This window comes from Sus scrofa, chromosome 14 (assembly GCF_000003025.6).
Source record: "Sus scrofa isolate TJ Tabasco breed Duroc chromosome 14, Sscrofa11.1, whole genome shotgun sequence".
Taxonomy (NCBI): domain Eukaryota; kingdom Metazoa; phylum Chordata; class Mammalia; order Artiodactyla; family Suidae; genus Sus; species Sus scrofa.
In genome coordinates this window covers 114112698-114136280 of record NC_010456.5, presented here as the reverse complement: position 1 = coordinate 114136280, position 23583 = coordinate 114112698, and the positions used below count along the sequence as shown (strand labels likewise).

The window sequence follows — 23583 nt, the reverse complement described above, 5'->3', positions numbered from 1 at the left end:
GGCATATGGAAGTTTCCAGGCTAAGGCTCCAATCAGAGCTATAGCTGCTGGCATGCACCACAGCCACAGCAACAAGGGATCCGAGCTGCGTCTGCAACCCACACTACAGCTCACAGCCACGCCGGATCCTTAATCCACTGAGCAAGGCCAGGGATTGAACTTGCGTCCTCATAGGTCCTAGTTGGGGTTGTTAACCACTGAGCCACAAAGGGAACTCTGAATATATCTTTTAATGGCTATATACACTTATTTCTCCAAGCAGTGGAATTGCTGGGCCGTAGAGTAAAGCATATGTTTGGTTTAGATAGATACAACAAAAATCATTTTCCAAAGTGGTTGCTCTGATTTAGAATTTTACCTGAAATGTATGAAAACAATATGACCAACACTTTAATATTGATCTCTTGAATGATATTTTTAATTTAAAACTGATTTTGGTGGATACATACTGACAGATCAATTTGGTTTTAATTTGCATTTTTCTGAAAAAACACCTCTTCATACATTAACTAGCCCTTTAGAATCCATCTTTTGTGACTTGACTATTCAAGTCATTTGCTAATTGAGTTGTCTCTTTTTCTTACTGATTTGTCTTTATATATGTTCTTTAAAAAAACAGCTCTAGGAGTTCCTGTTGTGGCTTAGCGTTAATGAATCTAACTAGGAACCATGAGGACGCAGGTGTGCTCCCTGGCCTTGCTTAGTGGGTTAAGCATCCGGCGTTGCCGTGAGCAGTGGTATAGGTCACAGATACGGCTTGGATCCTGCATTGCTGTGGCTGTGGCATAGGCCAGCAGCTGTAGCTCCAGTTAGACCCCAAGCCTGGAAACCTCCCTATGCCGTGGGTACGGCCCTAAAAACAAAAAAATAAAATAAAAAATAAACAGCTTTATTGAGATATAATTCATAACATAAAATAGTGATAAATAATTCAGTGTAACCATCACCACTATTATCTCCATGACATTTTCATCACCCCAAAAAGAAACCCCATACCTATTAGTAGTTACATTGCATTCCCTTCTGTCTCCAATCCCTGACAGCCCTAATCTATTTTATGTCTCTATGGAATTGCCTGTTTTGGACATATCATATAAATAGAATCATAAAATATGTGGCTTTTTTTCTGTCTCTTAATATTTTCAAATTTCATCCATATTGTAGCATGAGTCAGTACTCAACTCCTTTAATTGCTGAATAACATTCCAGTGTATGAATATACAACATTTTGTTTATCTGTTCATTTGTTGCTTAATATTTGTATTGTTTCCACATTTTGGCTGGTACAAATAGTACTGCCATAAACATTTGTGTATATATTTTGTGTGGACATGTTTTCATTTTGGAGGAGTATGTTATCTAGCAGTGGAATTTGCTGGGTCAAATGGTAACTTTAATTTATTGAAGAATTATCTAACTCTTTTCCAATGCAAATCCATCTTTTTACATTCCCTCCAGCAATGATTGTGGCTTCTAGTTTCTCTACATCCTCACAGTAACACTTGTTAGTGGGTTTTTAAAAATTATTATAGCCATCCTACTGTGTGTGTGTGATGGCATCTCACTGGGATTTTCGTTTGCTTTTCCCTTATAATTAATGTTGTTGGGTATCTTTTTATGTTCTTAGTGGCCATTTGTATATCTTCTCTTGAGAAATATCTCTTCAGATCCTTTGCCTATTTCTTGTCTTTTCACTGTTGAGTTGAATATTAGTTCTTTATATATATATTCTAGGTACTAAGTTTTTGTCTAATATATCAGATATTTTCTCCCAGTCTATGGGTTGTCTTTTCACCTTCTTGGTAATGTCATTTGAAGGAATAGATTTTTTTCTTTTTTTGTCTTTCTGTCAGGTCGCACTTGTGGCATATGGAGGTTCCCAGGCTAGGGGTCTACTCGGAGCCATAGCCACTGGCCTACACCACATTCACAGCAACGCCAGATCCCAGCCGCATCTGTGACCTACACCACAGCTCATGGCAACACTGGATCCTTAACCCACTGAGCAAGGCCAGGGATCAAACCCATAACCTCATGGTTCCTGGTCGGATTCATTTCCGCCACGCCACAATGGGAACTCCAGATTTTTTTTTAATACTGATGAAGTCCAGTTCATCTGTGATTTTTGTTGCTTGTACTTTTGTTTTCAAGTTTAAGAAATTGTTGCTTAATCTCAGGTCACAAAAATTTACACTTAAATTTTCTTCTGAGAGTTATATAGTTTCACGGGTTTTTAAAAATTTTTATTTTTGTCTTTTTTAGGGCTGTACCCATGACATACAGAGGTTCCCAGACTAGGGTTCAAATTGGAGCAGTAGACACTGGTCTGTGTAACAGCCACAGCAGCACTAGATCTGAGCCACATCTGCGACCTACACCACAGCTCATGGAAATGCTGGATCCTTAACCCACTGGGCAAGGCCAGGGATAGAACCTGCATCCTCATGGATGCTGGTCAGATTCATTTCCACTGAGCCACAATAGGAACTCTGATAGTTTTATGTTTTATATTTAGGTTTTGGATATATTTTGAGTTAATTTTTTCTTCTTTTTTTTCTTTTTTCTTTTGTCTTTTTGTCTTTTTAGGGCCGCACCTGAGGCATATGGAGGTCCCCAGGCTAGGGGTCTAATTGGAGCTATAGCCGCCGGCCTACATCACAGCCACAGCAGCAGCAACATCAGATCCAAGCTGCGTCTGTGATCTACACCGCAGCTCAGGGCAATGCCAGATCCTTAACCCACCGAACAAGGCCAGGGATTGAACACACAGCTTTATGGTTCCTAGTCAGATTCGTTTCCGTTGCACCACGACAGGAACTCCCAACACTTATTTTTTTTTTAAATGATTTTTATCAGTGTTTAGGTCTTAATATTTTTTAGTGTTTTTTAATTTTTTAATGAGTTTTATTTTTTTCTATTATAGCTGGTTTATAGTGTTCTGTCACTTTCCTACAGTACAGCAAAGAGACCCAGTTACACATACATATATACATCCTTTTTCTCACATTATCCTCCATCATGCTCCATCATAAATGACTAGATAGAGTTCCCAGTGTTATACAGCAGGATCTCATTGCTTATCCATTCCAAAGGCAATAGTTTGCATCTATTAACCTCAGATTCCCAGTCCATCCCAATCCCTCCCCCTTCCCCTTGTCAACCACAGGTCTGTTCTCCATGTCCATGAGTTTCTATTCTGTGGAAAGGTTCATTTGTGCCGTATATTAGATTCCAGATGTAAGTGATATCATATGGTATTTGTCTTTCTCTTTCTGACTTACTTCACTTACTATGAGTCTCTAGTTCCATCCATGTTGCTGCAAATGGCATTATTTTGTTCTTTTTTATGGCTGAGTAGTGTTCCATGTGTATATATATCACATCTTCTTAATCCATTTATTTGTCAATGGACCTTTAGGTTGTTTCCATATCTTGGCTATTGTGAATAGTGGTGCAATGAACATATGGGTACATGTGTCTTTTTCAAGGAAAGTTTTGTCAGGGTATATGCCCAAGAGTGGGATTGCTGGGTCATATGGTAGTTCTATATTTAGTTTTCTGAGGTACCTCCATACTGTTTGCCATAGTGGTTGTACCAACTTACATTCCCACCAACAGTATAGGAGGGTACCTTTTTCTCCACACCCTCTCCAGCATTTGTTATTTGTGGACTTATTAATAATGGCAATTCTGACTCATGTGAGGTGGTGCCTCATAGTAGTTTTGATTTGCATTTCTCTAATAATCAGTGATGTTGAGCATTTTTTCATGTGCCTGTTGGCCATCTGTCTATCTTCTTTGGAGAAATATCTATTCAGGTCTTTTGCTCTTTTTCAAGTGGATTGTTGGCTTTTTGCTATTGAGTTGTTTAACACTTATTAAATTCATTTCTAATTTTTATGATTTCTAATGCTATAATAAAAATGTAGTTTAATTTAATTTTTGGATTGTTCATTGCTGTTTTGGAAATACAACTTTTTTTGCATATTGATATTATATTCTGCAACTTTGCTGAATTCATTTATTATCTCTAATAGTTTTGTGTCTGTGTATTCTTTAGGGATTTCTATATATAAGATCATGTCATTGCAAATAAGGATAGTTTTACTTCTTTTCCAATTTTGAGGCCCTTTTTCTTGCCTGATTTCCTTGGCTAGAACATTCAGTACCATGCTGGATAGAACTTGTGAGTTGACATCCTTTTCTTTTGGTTTTTTTTGGCTGCACCTGTGGCAAGTGGAGGTTCCTGGGCCAAAGATCAAACCTGAGGCACAGCAGCGACCTGGCCGCTGCAGTAACAATCAATGCCAGATTCTTAACCTCCTGGACATTTCTTTTGCCTCACCTCAAGAAGAAATGTTGTGGTCTTTTTTTTTTTTTTTTTTTTTTTTTTTTTTTTTTAAGGACTGCACCTGCAGTATATGTAAGTTCCCAGGCTAGGGGTCAAATTGAAACTGCAACTGCTGGCCTATATCACAGTCACAGCAACATAGGGTCTGAGCTGTGTCGTGACCTATACCACAGCTCATAGCAATGCTGAATCCCTAACCCAGTGAGGCCAAGGATCAAACGTGCATCCTCATGGGTACTAGTCGGGTTTGTAACCCGCTGAGCCACGATGGGAACTCTGAAAGGTTGCAGTCTTTAATTAAGTATGATGGGTAGCTACAGGTTTTTCATAGCTGTCTTTTATCAGGTCAAGGAGGTTCTTTTCTAAGTCTAAGGTTCCTTTTTTTTTTTTTTTTTTTTTTTTTTTGGTCTTTTTGTTATTTCTTTGGGCCACTCCCGCGGCATGTGGAGGTTCCCAGGCTAGGGGTCGAATCGGAGCTGTAGCCGCTGGCCTACACCACAGCCACAGCAACGCAGGATCCGAGCCGCGTCTGCAACCTACACCACAGCTCACGGCAACGCCGGATCATTAACTCACTGAGCAAGGGCAGGGACCGAACCCGCAACCTCATGGTTCCTAGTTGGATTTGTTAACCACTGCGCCATGACGGGAACTCCAAAGGTTCCTTTCTAATCCTAGTTTAAGAACCAAGGAAACAGAGGACCACTTCAAAGTATTATGTGGATTTTTGACCTTGTGGAGCTTAGTGCTCTAATACCCTCATTGTTCAAAGGTCAACTATATTATTACATGTAATAGTAACATGCTTTCAAAAGTTACAACTATGCAAAAGGCCCATCAGAAATGTCACTCTCTGGGAGTTCTCGTAGTGGCGCAGTGGAAACAAATCAAACTAGGAACCATGAGATTGTGGGTTCGATCCTGGGCTTGCTCAGTGGGTTGACAATCTGGCGTTGCCTTGAGCTGTGGCACAGGTTGCAGACTCGGCTTGAATCTGGCATTGCTGTGGCCCTGACACAGGCCAGCGGCTACAGCTCCAATGAGACCCCTAACCTGGGAACCTCCATATGCTGCAGGTACGGGCCCTAAAAGGACAAAAGGCGAAAAAAAAAAAAATGTCACTCTCACTCATATTCCTCTGAGAATTGTTAGGTAGTAAACACTGGATTTCTTTTTATTTATTATTATTGAATGTCATTGGAGTTCTTGATTCTGTGCTTGTCTTTAATTGTTTTATAATTTTTCAGTCATTATCTTTTCATGTGTTGTCCTTGCTCTTTTCTCTTCTCCTTCTGAACTCTAATAAGCATATGTTAGACTTTGGTACTGTATTCCTTTCTTCTCTTATCCTTTCTTTTGTATTTTCCATCCTTCTTTTTTTTTTCCTTCAGGACCAAACCTGCAGCATATGGAAGTTCCCAGGCTAGGGGTTGAATCAGAGCTGGAGCTCCCAGCACACGCCACAGGAATGCAGGATCAAACCTCGTCTGCAGCCTACATCACAGCTCATAGCAAGGCCAGATCCTTAACCCACTGTGCAAGGCCAGGGATCAAACCCACATCCTCATGGATACTAGTCGAGTTTGTTACCACTGAGTCATGACAGAAGCTCCCATTAATTCTCTTTTCAGTCTGACTCGAATCTTTTTATCACCTTTTTTATTTTAGTTTTTATGAATTTTTGGTTTTAGAATTTCATTTTGGAATATTTTTCAAATGTGCTCTGGTACTTCATTTATGGTTTCCACTTTTATGTTAAATGTTTAAATCTTAATGAACTTTAGTTTAAGAATCAAAAGACCTGAAGTTCATCCCTGGCTCTATTTCCAACTACTTCCTTTTCAAAGCTTTTTAAAAGAGAATTTTGTTACTGTCCCCATTAGGAAAGCAAACCATCTCTGAATATGATACCATAGATCCAAGAAGTGGAGAGTAATATAATCATTAATTCCAAATTTTAATCCCTTAGTTATTTTTAAAAAAGTGTTGGAGGAGTTCCTGCTGTGGCACAACAGGATCAGCAGTGGCTTGGGAGCTCTGGGACGCAGGTTCGATCCCCAGCCTGGCACAGTGGGTTAAGGATCCAGAGTTGCCGCAGCTTCAGCTTAGGTTACAACCATGGTACTTGTATCTGATCCCTGGCCCAGGAACTCCGTATGCTATGGAGTGGACAAAAAAGGAAAAAAAAAAAGTGAAATTATTTAGGTAATAGATAACTAAATTCTTTCTGTGCCAATATTCAGGAATACAGAAATATATAGAATAAAATGTGAAAGTTCCCCTTCATTTACCCTTTCATCCGCCTCTCTTTTTCTCATAGGTAAACACCGCTAGTAGTTTGGAGATCATCCTTCTAGTCCCCTTTTAATTAATGCATTCTAACACACACATGTATGTGCTTTAATACAACCTCCTAATCTTTCTCGATTCTGGCCTTTTCTTTTTCTAACTGATGGTGCTAGTCCAGGCACCATCATCACTGTCCTTGTTTACTGAAGGTAATCCCCTTTAGGTCTCTTTGTCTTTGGCCTTGTCCTCCTCAGATCTACCGTATAAATCATGTTTATCACCCTGTTTAAAACCTTAAGTGGCATCATATCCAACATGCTATAGGATAAATCTAAGCCTATTAACATAGCATTTAAGACCCTGTAAGGACCTATCTTTTTCTTTCCACTTTCATCTTTTTTTTTTTTTTTTTTTTTTTGTCTTTTTGCCATTTCTTGGGCTGATCTTGCGGCATATGGAGGTTCGCAGGCTAGGGGTTGAATTGGAGATGCAGCTACTAGCCTACACCAGAGCCACACCAATGCGGGATCTGAGCTGTGTCTGCAACCTACATCACAGCTCACGGCAAAGCCAGATCCTTAACCCACTGAGCAAGGCCAGGTATTGAACCCACAACCTCATGGTTCCTAGTCGGATTTGTTAACCACTGAGCCACGACAGGAACTCCTCCACTTTGATCTTGAACAGTTCCCTTCTTCAAATTCTGTATCCCATCAACTCTGAACTGTTTCTAGGTATTTTCCACACAACGTAAGGTCTGTGTCACTCTGCTTTTCATTCATAGTCTCTCTTCTGTTGGAATGTTCTCTGCCTCATTTTCTTCTTAGTCTGATTAACACCTTGTAATCATTTTAGTGGTGTGGTTAGGAGCCAGGGCCTTGGGTTAGCATTTTGGATTATTCCGTTTAATTTCTTTAGAATCACAGTATTTCACTGCCATAAACTTTGTTTCATTATCTATTAAAATTGTCATAATTTCTACCTCTTAGAGTTATTTGAGTATTAAATAAGATAATACATATATAAAGTGAGTAGCATAGCATCAGTTTAACAATAGCAACAACTCGAGCATCCTGCCTTTCAGTAGGAGAATATAGATGCACCCTTCTGTTGTGCATGTCTCTAAAACTACAGTTACACACCACTTTTTAACTGTTTGTGCGTGGGCCTCTTCCATTAGACTTTGAACTCCGAAAAAACAAGGATGTCATGTTTGTTTTTGTATTACTGATAGGCACTGGCACGTAGAGATTTAATAAATACTTCTTGAATATATGAACTGAGTTTGAAATAGCTAATCATCTTTAGACAGCGCATTCTCTTTTGCACAGAAAGCCCATATAAGTGTGTATACCCTCTGTTCAAGGGAGATTTTTGTTTTCCTTTCTCTTTACAAGTAGTAAAGTCTTAAAATAGTAATTGCATTTATTTCCACCACACTAAGCTGTGATGCCACGAGCTGGAAATCCAGGGAAGCCATGGGAAGTTGGCACTCTCAAGGATTAGATCATTTTTCCACATTCAGCTTGTATTCTTGTGTTTATGGAATTTGATTTGAGGAGAGTGAAAGACCTTCATATCCACATATATTTTGAGAATTGGATTTTAAAAATGTATTTTTCGAGAGAGATTTTGGTGAGGTAATGCTTAGCAATTGTTTTCCCTGTACCCCAACCCCTCCAAGTTATAATAGTTCTTTGAGTACTTACAAATGGTAGACCTCAACCCTACCAGATGTTATCTGTCTTCCATAGATAAAAAAATCTCAGGCTTAGGTTAATTAGCTTATTCAGCCAGAAAGCAGAGAAGCAGAATTTAAACATAGTTGTTCTGGTACTCATTCTCTTGCCATTACACCATACTGTTTTTTTCTAAATAAACTGAAAATAATTTAGTTTGAATTTATAGTATTTAGTAGCGCTTTTAGGTACATGGTGACTATTTAAACATTGTAGTTAACAGAAACCTTTATGGTAAGATATGTAGATAGTATTTAAAGTTTTTTAGATTAAATTTTAATTCAGGTAGTATTTCTTTAAAGTATATATATTTTATTTGTGAATAACCACTAGGAAGATTTATTTGCCATCTCAGTGTTCTTAGAGTTTAGCACACTTGTTTATTTCTCCCCCTGTTGCATAATCTCTATGCATTATATTGGTCAGGAGGCAGGAATGTTGCAGATGTTTTTCTTTCAAACTTCAGCTTGCTCTGAGATTTGGAATTAACCTTTAGAATGTTCTGGGTTTATCCCCCATATGCCAGAGATCAGTAAATTTCTTTTCACATGAGCTAAAATTTTCAGGCGATTGAGTAAATTATTTGAACACAGATGTTTTCCTTAAAAGCAGTTAATGATCAGAAAAAAGACCACAGTGTGGAAATACTTTAGGTTCCTCCCGTAATATGATCGGCACATAAACACTTTCTTCTCTTGTACTTCACATTGTTCATTTTCTAAGGGAGGAAATAACTAAACTGATAATTAAAACAAAGTATTATGTATCCTGTTGATTTTTTTTTTTTTTTTTCTCTCCCAGAGTAAACTAAATGATTTGGACTAACTAGGGCTGCTCCCTTCTGTGAAACTCACATTGTTTGCGTACTGTTGGCGGGCCTCATTAGGGGGTAAATTTGCTTTTTCTGTGTGTTTGCCAGTAACGATTCCTGTCTCTTACAGGAACTTGCCATTTGGATTGTCTCCTTCCTAAACTGGCCAGTCCTAGACAGTTCAGACCATTAGTTATTTTTCCTGCTCTCCAGTTTTTTCCTATTATTCTTAGGTTTTCAAGTATTTTAAAGCTGAGGATATTGGTATCTGAGATATTGCCTGGTTAGGGTTCGGCATTGTGCCCGAATTTGTTGGGCCTCTCAGGGCCTGAGTTCTCTGCTTTAACAAATGAGCTACAGTTCTCAAGAGATCAGTGAAGCTTGTTTGTTGATCCTGTATTCTCTTCCAGAGGAAGTAGATCTTTGAGAATGTCTAAGGAAGGGTAAGTGAGTTTATTATTCTTTCCCCCTCATTTTTCTTAGCAAAGAGATGTTCTAGTTATCTGAGTGAATTGGAAGATTAATAAGCAGTGCTACCAGTCTGAGAGTGGAGAGAGAGGGAGAGATTGAAAGAAATTCAGCCGAAAGCTTACATTGTTGGTGTTTCACATGTAATCTGCTGTAAAGTTACTGTTGCTATTTTGAAAGACTGCACTGAGAATGGATAATCTTAATAGAAATTTAGTGAGATATAAGCACTGTGTTTACCCTGTAGTAAATTTATTTTGTTTTTCAGTAGAAAGTGTTTATGAAGATTAGAAGCAAACAGTGATGTCTTACCAAAGAATTTTACATAGAAATGACTGAAGTTTAAAAATTCAAGTGCATTTAAAAATTTGCACCTTTAGAAAATGGTGTGAAAGATGGAAAAGCAGTCTTAGGATATTATTTCTTTCTGGGCAGTGTAGACAAAACATAATTTCAAGTGGAATCCCGTATTCATCTTTATTTTGCAATATAAAATAGTTCTATGCTAGCTTTTTTATTGTCTTTATATTATTTTGTCTTATGTTTCAGAGTCTGAATTATTACTGATATTCTTTTTGTGACCACTATAATAAGTGACATGTAAGTTAATAGCTGCATACTGTAAATTATCTCGTTTCTAGCCTTTAAGCATAACTAGACCTGGTTAACTTGAGAGAAACATTCCTTTTGATCAAATAAGACATAGGGCTCTCAAAAATAAGTCTTTAAAAATACAGTACATCTTAAATTTTTATTTTCTCAAAGCTCTTAATTCATTTTCTAGTTATTTTTTCTAATAGAAATTTTGAAGTCGCTTCAGAGCCTTGTGTTTATAATTTATTTTAATCTAATCATGTATTGATTATGAGCAAAATAAAATTGGCCCATTTTACTGCTATTTTAAAGCCTCATTATCGAATAAAGAGAAGAGCCATGGGTATAAATAATTCTGTGTTATTTTTAGACCTCTCATGGCATCACTAGAATTTTGAGGTTCTTTAAGTGTGAAAATATGAGAGAATTGCCTCTTCAGGTTTGTATGTTTTCTTTCCTTCCAGCACTGGCTACAAATTTGCAGCTTTTGTTAAATAATTTTTATGATAAATATTATCAGGGATGCTGGTAATATTAGGTTTATTCAAGTGGTTGTTTGTAAAGCTGGTTTGTAGATTTATTTTGTTTTTCAGTAGAAAGTGTTTATGAAGATTCTAGACGCAAAATTCTTGGGAAGTAATTAGTACTACTTTTTCCCCTATGGTAAAGCATATGTTACAACTGGTTAGAAAGAAATCTGTGTAAGTGAGAGAACACTGTAAAGCCTGAAATATTCTTTTAGATTTATTTCTAGGGGCCCCTGGGGAAATTGTTGTGCTATCTGAATGGGTAATGAACAAGTACACTTGAAATACATGGATCATATAAATGAAGTCAATTAATTACCTTTTATTCTCCTTTGCTGTCTTTAGAAATAAGTGGATAAGTTTTCTACTTTGGGATGAAAACAATTCTTATATACACAATTTTTGTGATATTTTGATTTCTATGAGATATTTCCCTAATAGTAATAAGAAAGGACTGTTATTAGAATTAAATCAACAAAAATTGTACTGGAACCTTGTAAACCTGTGGTAAAAGAGACAGTGTGGTATTAGCGTAAGAATAGATATATATATAGATCATGAAACCTAATGGGGAGTTTGTAGACCCATACATATATAGTCAATTGATTTTCAGCAATGAGACCATGGTAAAAGTGTAGTCTTTTTAACAGATGTGCTGGAACAACTAAACGTTCATACAGAAAAAAAATGAACCTTGACCTTTTCTTCAACCATATATAAAAAATAGCAGAAAGGATCATAGATCTAAATATAAAAGTAAAGTGTAGGTGAAAATGTTTGTGACCTTTTAGGTGAAGATTTCTTAGGAAAAAATACATGAAGGACAAAATTGATAAATTGAACTTCAAAATTTTTAAAAAACCCTCTGCTTTTTGAAAGGTAACATTAAGAAAATGAAAGGGCAAGCCACAGACTGGGAGAAAATTTCCTCAATACATATGTATCTGATAAAGGACTTATATCTAAAATATATGAAGAGGAGTTCCCGCTGTGGCACAGGGGAAACGAATCTGACTAGTATCCATGAGAATGTGGGTTTGTTTGATCCCTGTCCTCGCTCAGTGGGTTGGGGACCCAGCATTGCGGTGAGCTGTAGGGTCGCAGACTCGGCTTGGATCTGGTGTGGCTGTGTCGTAGGCCAGCAGATGCAGCTCTGATTCGACCCCTAGCCTGGGAACGTCCATATGCTGCCAGTGCGGCCCTAAAAAGCAAAAAAAAAATGAAATGAAATAAAATAAAATATATGCAGAATTCTTATAACACAATAATGAAACAAGCTACCCAGCTTAAAAATGATTCTTCACAGAGGAAGAAGTGGCTGAAAAGCACTTGAAAAGAAGCTCCACAACGTTAGTCATTAGGGAAATACAAATTAAAACCACATTGACACACCACCGCAGATCCCCTAGAATGACTAAAACTAAAAACACTGACAATTTGGAGTAACTGGAACCCTCATGCCTTGCTGATGAGCATGCAAAACAAAAAAACAGTTTTGGCAATGTCTTTTGATGTTAAACACATACTTACTAAATAACTAATAATTCCACTTTTAGATATTGACTCCAAGAGAAATGAAAGCCTATATCCACACAGATTTGCATGTGAGTGTTCATAACATCATTATTTACAATAGCCAAAAACTGAGAACAACTCAAAATATCTATTAACTGAATGAGTAAACAGATTGTGGTATGCTTATATGATAGAATACTACTCAAGAATAAAAGAATTAATTTTTGATACATATAACAACATGAATGAGTCTCAGAAGTATTGTATAAAGAAAAAGAGGAGTTCCCATCATGCTCAGTGGTTTACGAACCCGACTAGGAACCATGAGGTTGAGGGTTCGATCCCTGGCCTTGCTCAGTGGGTTAAGGATCCGGCATTGCCGTGAGCTGTGATGTAGGTTGCAGACGAGGCTCAGATCCCACGTTGCTGTGGCTCTGGCGAAGGCCGGTGGCTACAGCTCCGATTGGACCCCTAGCCTGGGAACCTCCATGTGCCGTAGGAGCGGCCCAAGAAATGGCAAAAAGACCAAAAAAAAGAAAAAGAAAAGAAAAAGAGACGACATACAGATTGACTATATGGTGTTTGATTCCACTTACATAGAAACTGTTGTGACAGAAAACATAGATCAGTGGTGGCTTGGGGCCACAGATGAGGGAGAGTTTTGCATAAAAGACATGAAAGGAATATTTGGGTTTTTGTGGTAGTTGTTACATGAGTATATATAATTGCCACAACTCACCAAATTCACACTTAAAATGGATGAATTTTATTTTAAGTAAATTATACCTCAGTAAAATTGGAGGAAGAATGAGACTTGAGAAGCTCCTCAACTTGTTAGTTGAAATTTTGTAAATAAAATGGTTATTATTTATACATATTCAAAGGAATATTTTGGGAAAATATAGGTTTCTTAGGATGTGTAATGCAGGAAAAAAAATGCAAGTCCTCTAGAGCAATTAGAATACCTTTTGTTACTAGAGCTCTCATATTTTAGGTAAGAGGCCAAAACTAGTTTTATCATTTGCTTTTATTTTAAATTCTGGATTTTGACCTGTCTTTTCCATTATAGGCACAGTCAGTGCATTGGTTAATTTGGCCTAATGATAAACATATTTTCTTCTCTAATTTTTATCCCATTTAATTCAACCTTAATATTTTGCTTCATTTCATAAATTATCCTTTATGCCTTGGTCTTTAAAAATTGGGGAGAAAATATAAAAAAGAATTTAGGGGGAATAGGAAAAAAAGATTGCAAAAAATTTTTTAATTAAACTGAGGTTTTGAACAGTAACTTTATTTTCAGAAGTACTGAGGTTTCTGGTTTCTCTCTTAATTTATGTATTCTTCATTTGTTAGTCCTCTTTTTTATTCTTCACCATCCTGCTCTCATCACTGCAGTTTCTTCATTTAAGAATGAAGGTGAAGGGCATTTTAATGTGTCTTTCTTAAAGAGAATCTCTTTAAAGTATGCTTTAAAGGGAAAGAGAGTGTGATCACTACTCTGTCTTTTATCACTTTTAAGGTACACATTTTTTCACATTTAGACATCTCTGAATTTGGGCATTGACTGGTAATATGCTACCTAGAATTAACTTGAATTCTTCTGGCGTAGTTCCCATTGTGGCTCAGCAGGTTAAGGACCCAGCATTGCCGTAAGCTGTGGCATAGGCCACAGCTACAGTTCCCATTTGACCCCTGGCCGGGAAACTTCCAATATGCACAGGTGTGGCCATGAAAAGAAAAAAATAAAATAAATTTTAAAAAATTCTTCTAGAGAGGATTTTATTTCTTTCAGTAGTCACTTGGGGCAATATTAAACCACACTATTAGTATAAATTCAGACCACAAACCTACCTTAGTAGTTCAAATTCTCAGGGGAGAGGTTTTTCCTCTTCCTGGACTCAGTGTCGAAGCTGAGATGTACAAATGTCCTTGAGTGCTTTCTATGTTGCAGATTTATTTCTCCTTTTTCCTGGTGTTATGGGTATAGCCCTTTGATAATTCTAGCTTTATGAGGCTCTAACTTTTCCTGGGCATCCATACCCATTGCCTTTTTTTTTTTTTTTTTGTCTTAGGTCTTTTTAGAGCCGCATCCACATCATATGGAGGTTCCCAGGCTAGGGATCTAATCGGAGCTACAGCTGCCGACCTACACCACAGCTTGCAGCAATACTGGATCCTTAACCCACTGAGCAGGGCCAAGGGTCGAACCCACAACCTCATGGTTCCTAGTTGAATTCGTTTCCGCTGCGCCACGGCAGGAATTCCCCATTGCCTTTTCTTAGTGGTATATAATATGGGTGAATTTTTACAATTGATGACATTTTAAATTTTAATCATCTTTAATTTTGTTTTCTTCATGCCTCCATACTCACTTCTTTTCACTAGAACTTTTTTATATTGAGTATTGGAGTGAGAAAAATTAGTATTATAATTAATCATTTATTATTTTAGAAATGATAATATGCTTGTTCAGACTTTTAAAGCACAAGGTGCTGTTCTCATGGCACATCTTTTTTTTTTTTTTTTTTTTTTTTTGCCATACCAGCATCATGTGGAAGTTCCTGGACCAGGGATTGAACCTACGCCACAGCAGTGACAACACCAGATCCTTGAGCCACCAGGGAACTCCATTTCATTGTGTAATCTGATACAGTGTATCCCTCCTAAGGATGTTCCTCAGAGAAAATATTCAGTCAATACAATAAGAAGTTATTGGCTGGAAATTTGTGGAAGAGAAAAGAACTAATGCTACTAAATGACTTTCGCTTTTGTAATCCAGTCTAAAATTTCTTGTTGTGTCTGTATATCCATGACATTTGAACTTTCAGTTTTTAAGAATCCATTTCATAAATTAGAAATTTTTTGCTTTTTTTTTTTTTATAAGATCACCAGCATTCTTGTACTGAAAAATGGGAACATAAATGGGCAGACAGAGGTTTTGCCATTATGTTTTTTATTTTTTTAATTTTTTTGTCTTTTTTGAGCCGCACCCAAGGCATATGGAGGTTCCCAGGCTAGGGGTCAAATCAGAAGCTGTAGCTGCCGGCCTACGCCACAGCCATAGCCACACAGGATCCGAGCTGCATCTGCGACCTACACCACAGCTTAAGGCAACACTACATCCTTAAGCCACTGAGCAAGGCCAGGGATCGAACCTGCATCCTCATAGATGCTAGTCAGATTCATTTCTGCTGGGCCACAGCAGGAACTCCACATTATGTTTTTTGAATAACAGCTTTATTGAGATATAGTTTACATACCTACCATTCAGTTCATTTAACTGTACTTTAAAGAGTACAGTTAAATGATTTTGGTATATTTATAGGAGTTGTGCAACCAACACCACTATCTAATTTTAGAACATTTTTATTTTCCCCCCAAAGAAATTCCCCAGTCCCTCTTTGCCACAGCCTTTGGCAACCACTAATTGCTATTAAGTTTTTAGTTTAGTTTTTAGTTCAGTTAAAAATTGTGTCAGGTCTTTACCAGGCCCCATGCTAGTTGTTGGGAAGGCAATACATCCTGTCTCAAAGTTTATAAACCAGTAAATATTTATATGATAAAATGTAGTAAGTGCCAAAATAAAGGGTTTTGAATATTCATACTGCTCACGTGGTTCACAACTTTATAGAATTTTAATTGTTGGTGAGATCTCGTTCATTAACTAGAAAAGTAATCTGAGATCCAGAGGCATCACTGTTACACAGTTCTGTGGCATGGCTGGAATAGTTTCTTAAAGAAATCGCCTGAGATTTCTGGGTCTTGAAAAATAAGATAGCGATAACTGAGGAGGACATTTCAGGTATGGGAAACTATAAACAAAGCTTCAGAACACTTAGGAAATAGCAACGGTTAATTTTGATTATTAGAGTAAATGGTGTGTGATGTGGAGCAACATGAGGTAAAACTGATTTTAGAAAGATAGTGAAAGGCTTTGAACTCCTTGAAGATACAAAAATTTGGAATGTATTAGTTTTGGCAGGTAGTAAGGAATTTCTAAAGATGATTAAGCAGGAGAGCAACATGATTAGAGCTGAGCATTAGGATAGTGCTTCTCATCTATATTGGATTGTTTTTTTTTTTTTTAATTTCCGTTGTTTCAACTTGATACAAAATAAAATAAAAATGAATTACTAGAAAAATGAAGATACATAAAATGTAAGTGTACGTTTTTTGTCACTACATTCAACAAACAACATTTTTCTGTCAAATTGCTATCAAAATTTCTAAATACTTGCAGTTTCTGTGTGTATCCTGTCACGATTAGTAACAACACTTCACAAACCAGCATTGACCTGTGGACCACACTTTGAGTAGCACTCCTTCAGAGTGGTGAATTTGGTATTTGTGCGCAGGCAGAGAAGATGGGAGGTGATTGCTGAAGAGTTAATGAGGACCTGGACAGGCTGTTAGCAGTGTGAATTGAATGGAAGAGCTGGCTGCTTTAGAGACATTTGGAAATTAAAAGGAAGGCGAGTGAGGTGTGGGTTTGAGAGAGAGGGAAGAATCAAAAGATGTTAACCTGATTTGAGGGGGAAAATGAGGGGGAAAATGAGAGTGCCAATAGCAGAAACAGAAAGTAGTTTGGGGAGACAGATACTTAGATTTTCAACAAAAATCCACATTACAACATTTTTCTGTTAAGTAAACACACACATTTGGTTGGTGATCTAAATTTGTGCTCTTTGAAAACCACTTGTTTTTCTTTTCTTTGATTTCAACAAACTTTGAGTATATAATTACACAAGGCCATAACCAAAACATGCCTAAGATTTTTTTTCTTGTATCCTCAGTCTCATTTGTTGTTGCAATAACTGTCGTTGGGCCTTTGGCCAGGAAATTGTGACTCCTCGGCAAGGGGAGGAGCCAGGGATAAAGTTCACTAGTGCCAAAGAAATTCTATTCCAAATGGATTTGTGTGGAGCAACAGTGATATCCAATGACAAGTTAAATTAGACACAGAGGTGTTTCTTCAACACTGTCTCAGAAGATACATGCCGTTGAGGGGCCTGGTTCAGGCTAAAACAGTCTTTTGAAGTAAGGTTAAAGTCACACACAAAAAATTATACTAGGGACTTGAAGAATTTTGTTATGTGACTTCAAGAACTAGTTGATTCAGATAGTTTCACACTTTACAGAACGGCAACCAGTGACAGATGAGGTAATGCTGCTTTGAATTATGAGTTAAATCTCAAAACCATTAAGAGTTTGCTATTTACAAAATTAAAGATTGAGAAAATTGCATGTTCGTGTTCCTTAAGTGTGAGAATACTAGCTCCCTATTCTTGAAGCACATTGTATTAATAGTCTTCTTTCTTTTGGTTAATATCTGCATTTATTTGGATAGCATTTCTTCAAGTTTTATGCTTTACTGCAGTGCTATATGATAGTAAAAACTGTTATATTTGTCTTTGTGCTAACATCTGTGCCTGGTTTTATAGTGTTCCTGGGTCTGTCTCCTAAAGACCATGTCTCTTGTTTTAAAGCTCAAATCTGTATCTTGCAAATGACTTTAGTTCATAGGAATTTCTGGATGATAGTTGTGTTTTAAGGTTGGATGCTTAGTTCAGTCATTCTAGAAAGCATGGGTGGCAACTTTGTGCTTTATTTAAAGCAAGCTTTGGAAAATTCGTTTCACAAATATATTCAGGCTCTTGAAGATAGAATATGTTCCACTGGTTAATAATTTAGAAAAGTGACACAAGTTAACTGGTATTGACAAAGGCACAGTCAAGGTCTTGAGACCAATAGAAAATTTTGAGTTTCCTAAGCAGATATAATCATTTTGTTTTAAATGTGTGGTGGGACAATGAGCTAGTCTTTTAATTTATATATTGACTTTCTTTTATTATAACAAAGAATAGTCATTAGTTTGAGGCCAAGAGATTAGTTTCTCTTTAAGACTGTATTTCTGGCTCAAGGCTGCCTCTCTATTGAAGTCAGTGCATACTTTGAGCATTTGAATGTTTCTTATCTTTGCAAATCGTAGCGTATATATCATTGCAGTGCTCTACAACGCAGCTGTTCCATTTTGTCATTATAGCTTTGCTAATACACTTTCAACATTCACACACGAATTAGGTTTAATTCCCTATTGCCTCTTTCTCCCATGTTTTATAGCATAAATCAGAGAAAGAAAAGGAGAGGTGAGAGTATATGTGAGGTTTTTCTTTGTGTTTCATAATAGGGATAAATTATACTAGGAGACGGGAGTGATTGTTACTTTTTTAAGTTCAGGAATTGCTTCCGTGGGTGAGGGTACTTCTTTTAAATGAAAATGAAAAGATAAAGGATATTTGGCTTCATAGAAAAATGTCTTACATTATAATTTTAGACATCTAGAAAGTCTTTCCTAGTTTTGGCTATTCTCTAAAGGATAGCTTCTAGGATACAGGTCATAAAATGGTACCTGCTTTTTGATTTGCATCCAGCAAACGTGTTGATTGAATAAAGTGACTAGTCAAAAGGAAAAGAGTGCGATTTGATAGATATTTAGCAGTGATTATTTTATTTTTTTCTTCCAGTTTTATTGAGTTAGAATTGACTTACAGCACTGTATAAGTTTAAGGTGTACAGGATACATGATTTGACTTACATATGTTATGAAATGTTTATCACTAGTGAACATCCATCATCTCCTATAGATACAAAGTTAAAGAGAAAAAATGTTCCTTGTCATTTGAACTCTTAGGATTTTCTAACAACTTTCATATGTAACATACAGAAGTGTTTATTGTATTTATCATGTTGTACTTTACATCCCTCATCCTTGTTTAACTTATAACTGGACGTTTAATCACCTTCATCTCATTTCCCCCTTCCTCTCCCTCCTCTGGTAACTACAAATCTGACCTCTTTTTCTGTGAGTTTTTTTTGTTTGTTTTTGAAGTATAATTGACCTATAACACTATGTTAATTCCTGTTAAACAACATATTAATTCAGTATTTCTATACATTTCGAAATGGTGGCAGTGATTATTTTAGCAGAAACGATAGATTTTCTTGTTCTTGATCTATGTCATTCCCAGAGTTCCTATGGGTAACACCTAAGGTACATTATATTTTTCTGTATCCTTAAAAAATACGATAAGGAGTACAGGCTTAACCGCTCTTCTGGACAAGAAAGAAACGGGCAAACTGTGTAGCTGGGTCTATTATAGTTTCTTTCTAGCTTTAGCAGTGACTGAGTAATATTAGCAAAAGTATCCTTTTCCCTGTGATTTTAGCTGTGCCTAAAACCAGCTTACATCATTCTTTTATCAGGATCACAGCTATTTCTTTTATTATGTGGTACCACATATATCTCCTCCAGATAGAAAAATCTTCCAGTCTGTTCCTGTGTGAATTCCCATAGAATATTTTAGGCCTGTCAGCTGTTTGGGCTCTGATCAAGGATTTGATCCAGTTGGCCCCCTAGCCTGAATTGAGAGTGTATTTTAAAAGCCTCGGCTTTTGTGTGTTTCCAGAGTTAAAACCATTACTTGGTGTCTTTTCCCTCACTTGTGCCTTTATAAAGATTTATATAACTGGAAAAAGGTGATTATAAAGTAGATGCTCTCATTAGTAGAAAGAGTGAAGTTTGGTGAAGTGGTAGAAGGGTCTTGTGATATATTTGGCATTGTGGGGTATTTAAAGAAAAATTTGGGTGGGTGTTGTTTATCCCTAGTTCTCTGTATCTTTCATCTATCCACTACTCTTTTCTCCCCCTGCCTTCCATTTTAACTCAGTCAAGGTAAATGTTGATTTTCTAGAAAACCAGATTTTCATAGGGAAAGAAAATAGAAGTATTTTATATAACATTTCTCTCAGGAACTAAGAGTTTAATAGAGCTAATCTAGTGTGCATAGCATACTATAAGTTAGGATTTTCGTATTTTTTAGAAGATAACATTTCCGAATTCAAGGACTTACTGATTTTTTATTTTCTTTTTTAGCTGCCCTGCATCGTATGGAGTTCCTGGGCAGGGGATCAGATCTGAGCCATAGTTGCAGTCTACGCCACAGCTGTATTAACACTGGAATCCTTTAACCCACTGTGCCAGGCCAGGGATGGAACCTGCATCCTGGTACTGCAGAGACGCCACCAAACCCATTGCACCACAGCAGGAACTCCAAGGACATACTGATTTTTAAATCCCCAATTTAAATGTTTTTAAAGAAAATATTTAATTATTTGTCTGCATTTAAAATTGGTGCATAGGAGTTCCCATCGTGGCGCAGTGGTTAACGAATCCGACTAGGAACCATGAGGTTGTGGGTTTGGTCCCTGCCCTTGCTCAGTGGGTTGACGATCCGGCGTTGCCGTGAGCTGTGGTGTAGATTGCAGACGCAGCTCGGATCCCGCGTTGCTGTGGATCCCGCGTTGCTGTGGCTCTGGCGTAGGATGGTGGCTACAGCTCCGATTCGACCCCTAGCCTGGGAACCTCCATATGCCGCGGGAGCGGCCCAAGAAATAGCAAAAAAAAAAAAAAAAAAAAAAAAATTAAAATTGGTGCATACATTCTGAGATGGGAGGAAAAGTTTGTTGGTTATGTTTTTGTTTTTTTGGTTTTTTTGGCTACTCCCGTGGCATGCAGAAGTTTCCCGGCCAGGCATTGAACCTGTGCCGTAGCTCTAACCCAAGCCACAGTAGTGACAGTGCTAGATCCTTAACCCACTAAGCCACTAGGGAACTCCAAAGAGTTTTCTTTTAAAATTTAATGCAGTAATAATTGAAGCGTTTAAAAATAAGTCATTACCTAGATCATTGGTTTCCAAAGTCTTGAGTATTTCATCAGTTAAAATATGGAACATTCATCCCTGTGTGTACTTATTTATAAGTTATCTATGCTACTGTTCTTACTTGTATATAGTAGAAAATAAGCACAAATTAGACGTTTTTAAATGATGAGATAAATTTGAATAGATGGTGTAGTATTTTCTTCAGTATCCCTGAGGAGTCTTCCGTATCCCCACAAGCAGTCACTCCTCTTTGGAGACTACTGACCTAGATTGTTAATGAGGGAAAGCCCAGCCCAGACATCTTTATTTTTACCAAGTTTCCTGGCTGATTTGTAGCATTCTCATTTCTCACAGTTACTTATGAAATGAAGGCAAAGATAAAGTTTGGTAAAAGGAAGACAAACCATTTGATAATTTTGGCCACCAAACTTGGGGATCAGGTGGAGGGGTATCCTTGTTTTCAGAGTTGACTAAAACCCCGAAACACCGTCATGTTGATGATCCACCATACTGTTATATGTTTAGTCTTCCCTGTGTTCATAGTGATCTTTCTGAAATTTGAATCTAATTATTTCATTTCATCAAAATCTGATAATTTGTTTTTGCCTCCATGATAAAGTCCAAACTCTCTAGTGTGGATACAAAGTCTTCATTATTTTGACCGCTGCTATTCTTTTCAGCTGTATAACCTTTATTAACTCTTTCCCTACTCCTCAGAAGAACTTCCATTTGAAAAAAAAGAAAAAGCAGAAAAGCAAAACCAAAGAAAAACCAGCTTGAGCCACAGTAAATATTTTGTGGTTCACTACACACCTGGTCTTTATTATTCTGTCTTGAATGCCTTTTTGCTTTGTCCTATTGAAAAACTTCTGATTGTTTTAAGATCCGGCTCAAAAATCTTTCCTGAGCTAAACAACACATACTCTCTCCTGCATTAAAAAAATTTTATTTATTTATTTTTGGTCTTTTTAAGGCTGCACCCACAGCATGTGGAAGTTCCCAAGCTAGGGGTTGAATCGGAGCTGCAGTTGCCAGCCTACAACACAGCTAGAGCAACGCCAGATTCAAGCTGCATCTGAGACCTACACCACAGCTCATGGCAACACCGGATCCTTAACTCATTGAGTGAGGATTGAACCCGGGTCCTCATGGATACTAGTTGGGTTCGTTACCACTGAGCCACAACAGGAACTCCCTCCTCCAATGTATTTTATAGCATTTATTGAACTGCTGTAATTGTTTCCTTAAGTCTTTCCCCTGCTAGGCTAAATTCATCAAGGATAGAGATTATAAGTTAAAAAAGAAGTTCTATGAGGGCAGGTACTCTTTTGTGCTCTGCCATATCACAGTACCTTCATATAGTAGACATTCAGGAAGTATTTGTTGAATGAATGTGTTTACATTTATGTCTTTAGTGTCTGGCATATAGTAAGCATTAAATGAACCTCTGTTTACTGAGTAAATTACAAATAAAGGAACAAATTATAAAATCTCAGAAAGAAGTTCATTTTATGGGATCAGACTTAGAAAAGGAGAGCTGATTCTCTGAAATCTTGAGTACATGGCATTGTTAAAATCAAGATACAATAATAAAATTCACATTTAAAAAAATCTGATGGCACTTATGGTATAAGGAGGACTTGAATAATTTATATTATGAATCAATATTGATATTTAAATGAGATCTACAAAGATAGCCAAATAATTCCATTGAACTTAACATTTTTTGTTGTTGTTTCAGTGTTAATGAGATATTACTTTTTACTCCTTTCTTTAGGGTGTTTGTGAACCGAAGTTTAGCCATGGAAAAAATTAAGTGTTTTGGTTTTGATATGGATTATACCCTTGCTGGTGAGTAGCACTTTCTGATTGCTTAAGGACTGTTACTTTGGATTTAACACAGTAGGCCATTCAGTAAACATTTGTTGATGTAGTCATGTATTTAGCTGCCAGAAGCTCTTTTTATCATGCTGTTTCCTTTGAGATTTGTGAATATTGAAATTACCAGATGTCCTTGAGATTTAGGTTGTTCAGATAGGTAGAACAAGTGCTAAATTATATTAGAGACCCTGGTAAGAAATGACATGATGAGATTATACATTAATGTGTTTATGTGGGCACTTTTTTGGCTTTTAACTCTAATAAGCTATTCTTCAAGGATGGAATTTTGTATCTATCACAGGTAAACTTTCATCAGTTATTTTTTTTTTTTTTTTTGGTCTTTTTAGGCCTGCACCCATGGCAAATTGAAGTTCTGAGGCAAGGGGTCAAATTGGAGCTATAGTTGTGGGCCTACGCCACAGGCACAGCCACAGCAACACAGGATCCGAGCCATGTCTGTGACCTACACCACAGCTCACGGCAATGCCACATCTTTAACCCACTGAGCAAGGCCAGGGATCAAACCCGCATCCTCATGGATACTAGTTGGGTTCGTTTCCACTGAGCCACAATGGGAACTTCAGTTAAAATTTTTAATGTTATTCTTAAGACAAATGGAAAATGTGTTCATTTTCTATTGAAATGATTGTATACATACTCTGTAAAGACTGTAAGAAAAAATAAT

The 23583-nt window shown here is 37.1% G+C and overlaps 2 protein-coding genes across 4 annotated transcripts in view; both read left to right on the top strand.

Annotated features, from left to right (window-relative positions):
* The window catches only part of NT5C2 (5'-nucleotidase, cytosolic II), a 105010-nt gene that overhangs the window by 31180 nt on the left and 50247 nt on the right, over positions 1–23583 (top strand). The window contains exon 3 of the mRNA XM_001929278.6: positions 22795–22868. Coding sequence (XP_001929313.3) covers positions 22795–22868 — 74 coding nt within the window. The remainder of the gene's footprint in view (positions 1–22794; positions 22869–23583) is intronic.
* PCGF6 (polycomb group ring finger 6) overlaps positions 1–23583 on the top strand; it is a 225002-nt gene that overhangs the window by 151178 nt on the left and 50241 nt on the right. For all 3 annotated transcript variants that reach the window (XR_002338753.1, XR_002338752.1, XR_002338754.1), the window contains exon 12: positions 22795–22868. The gene's annotated coding sequence lies outside the window, so the exon portion shown is untranslated. The remainder of the gene's footprint in view (positions 1–22794; positions 22869–23583) is intronic.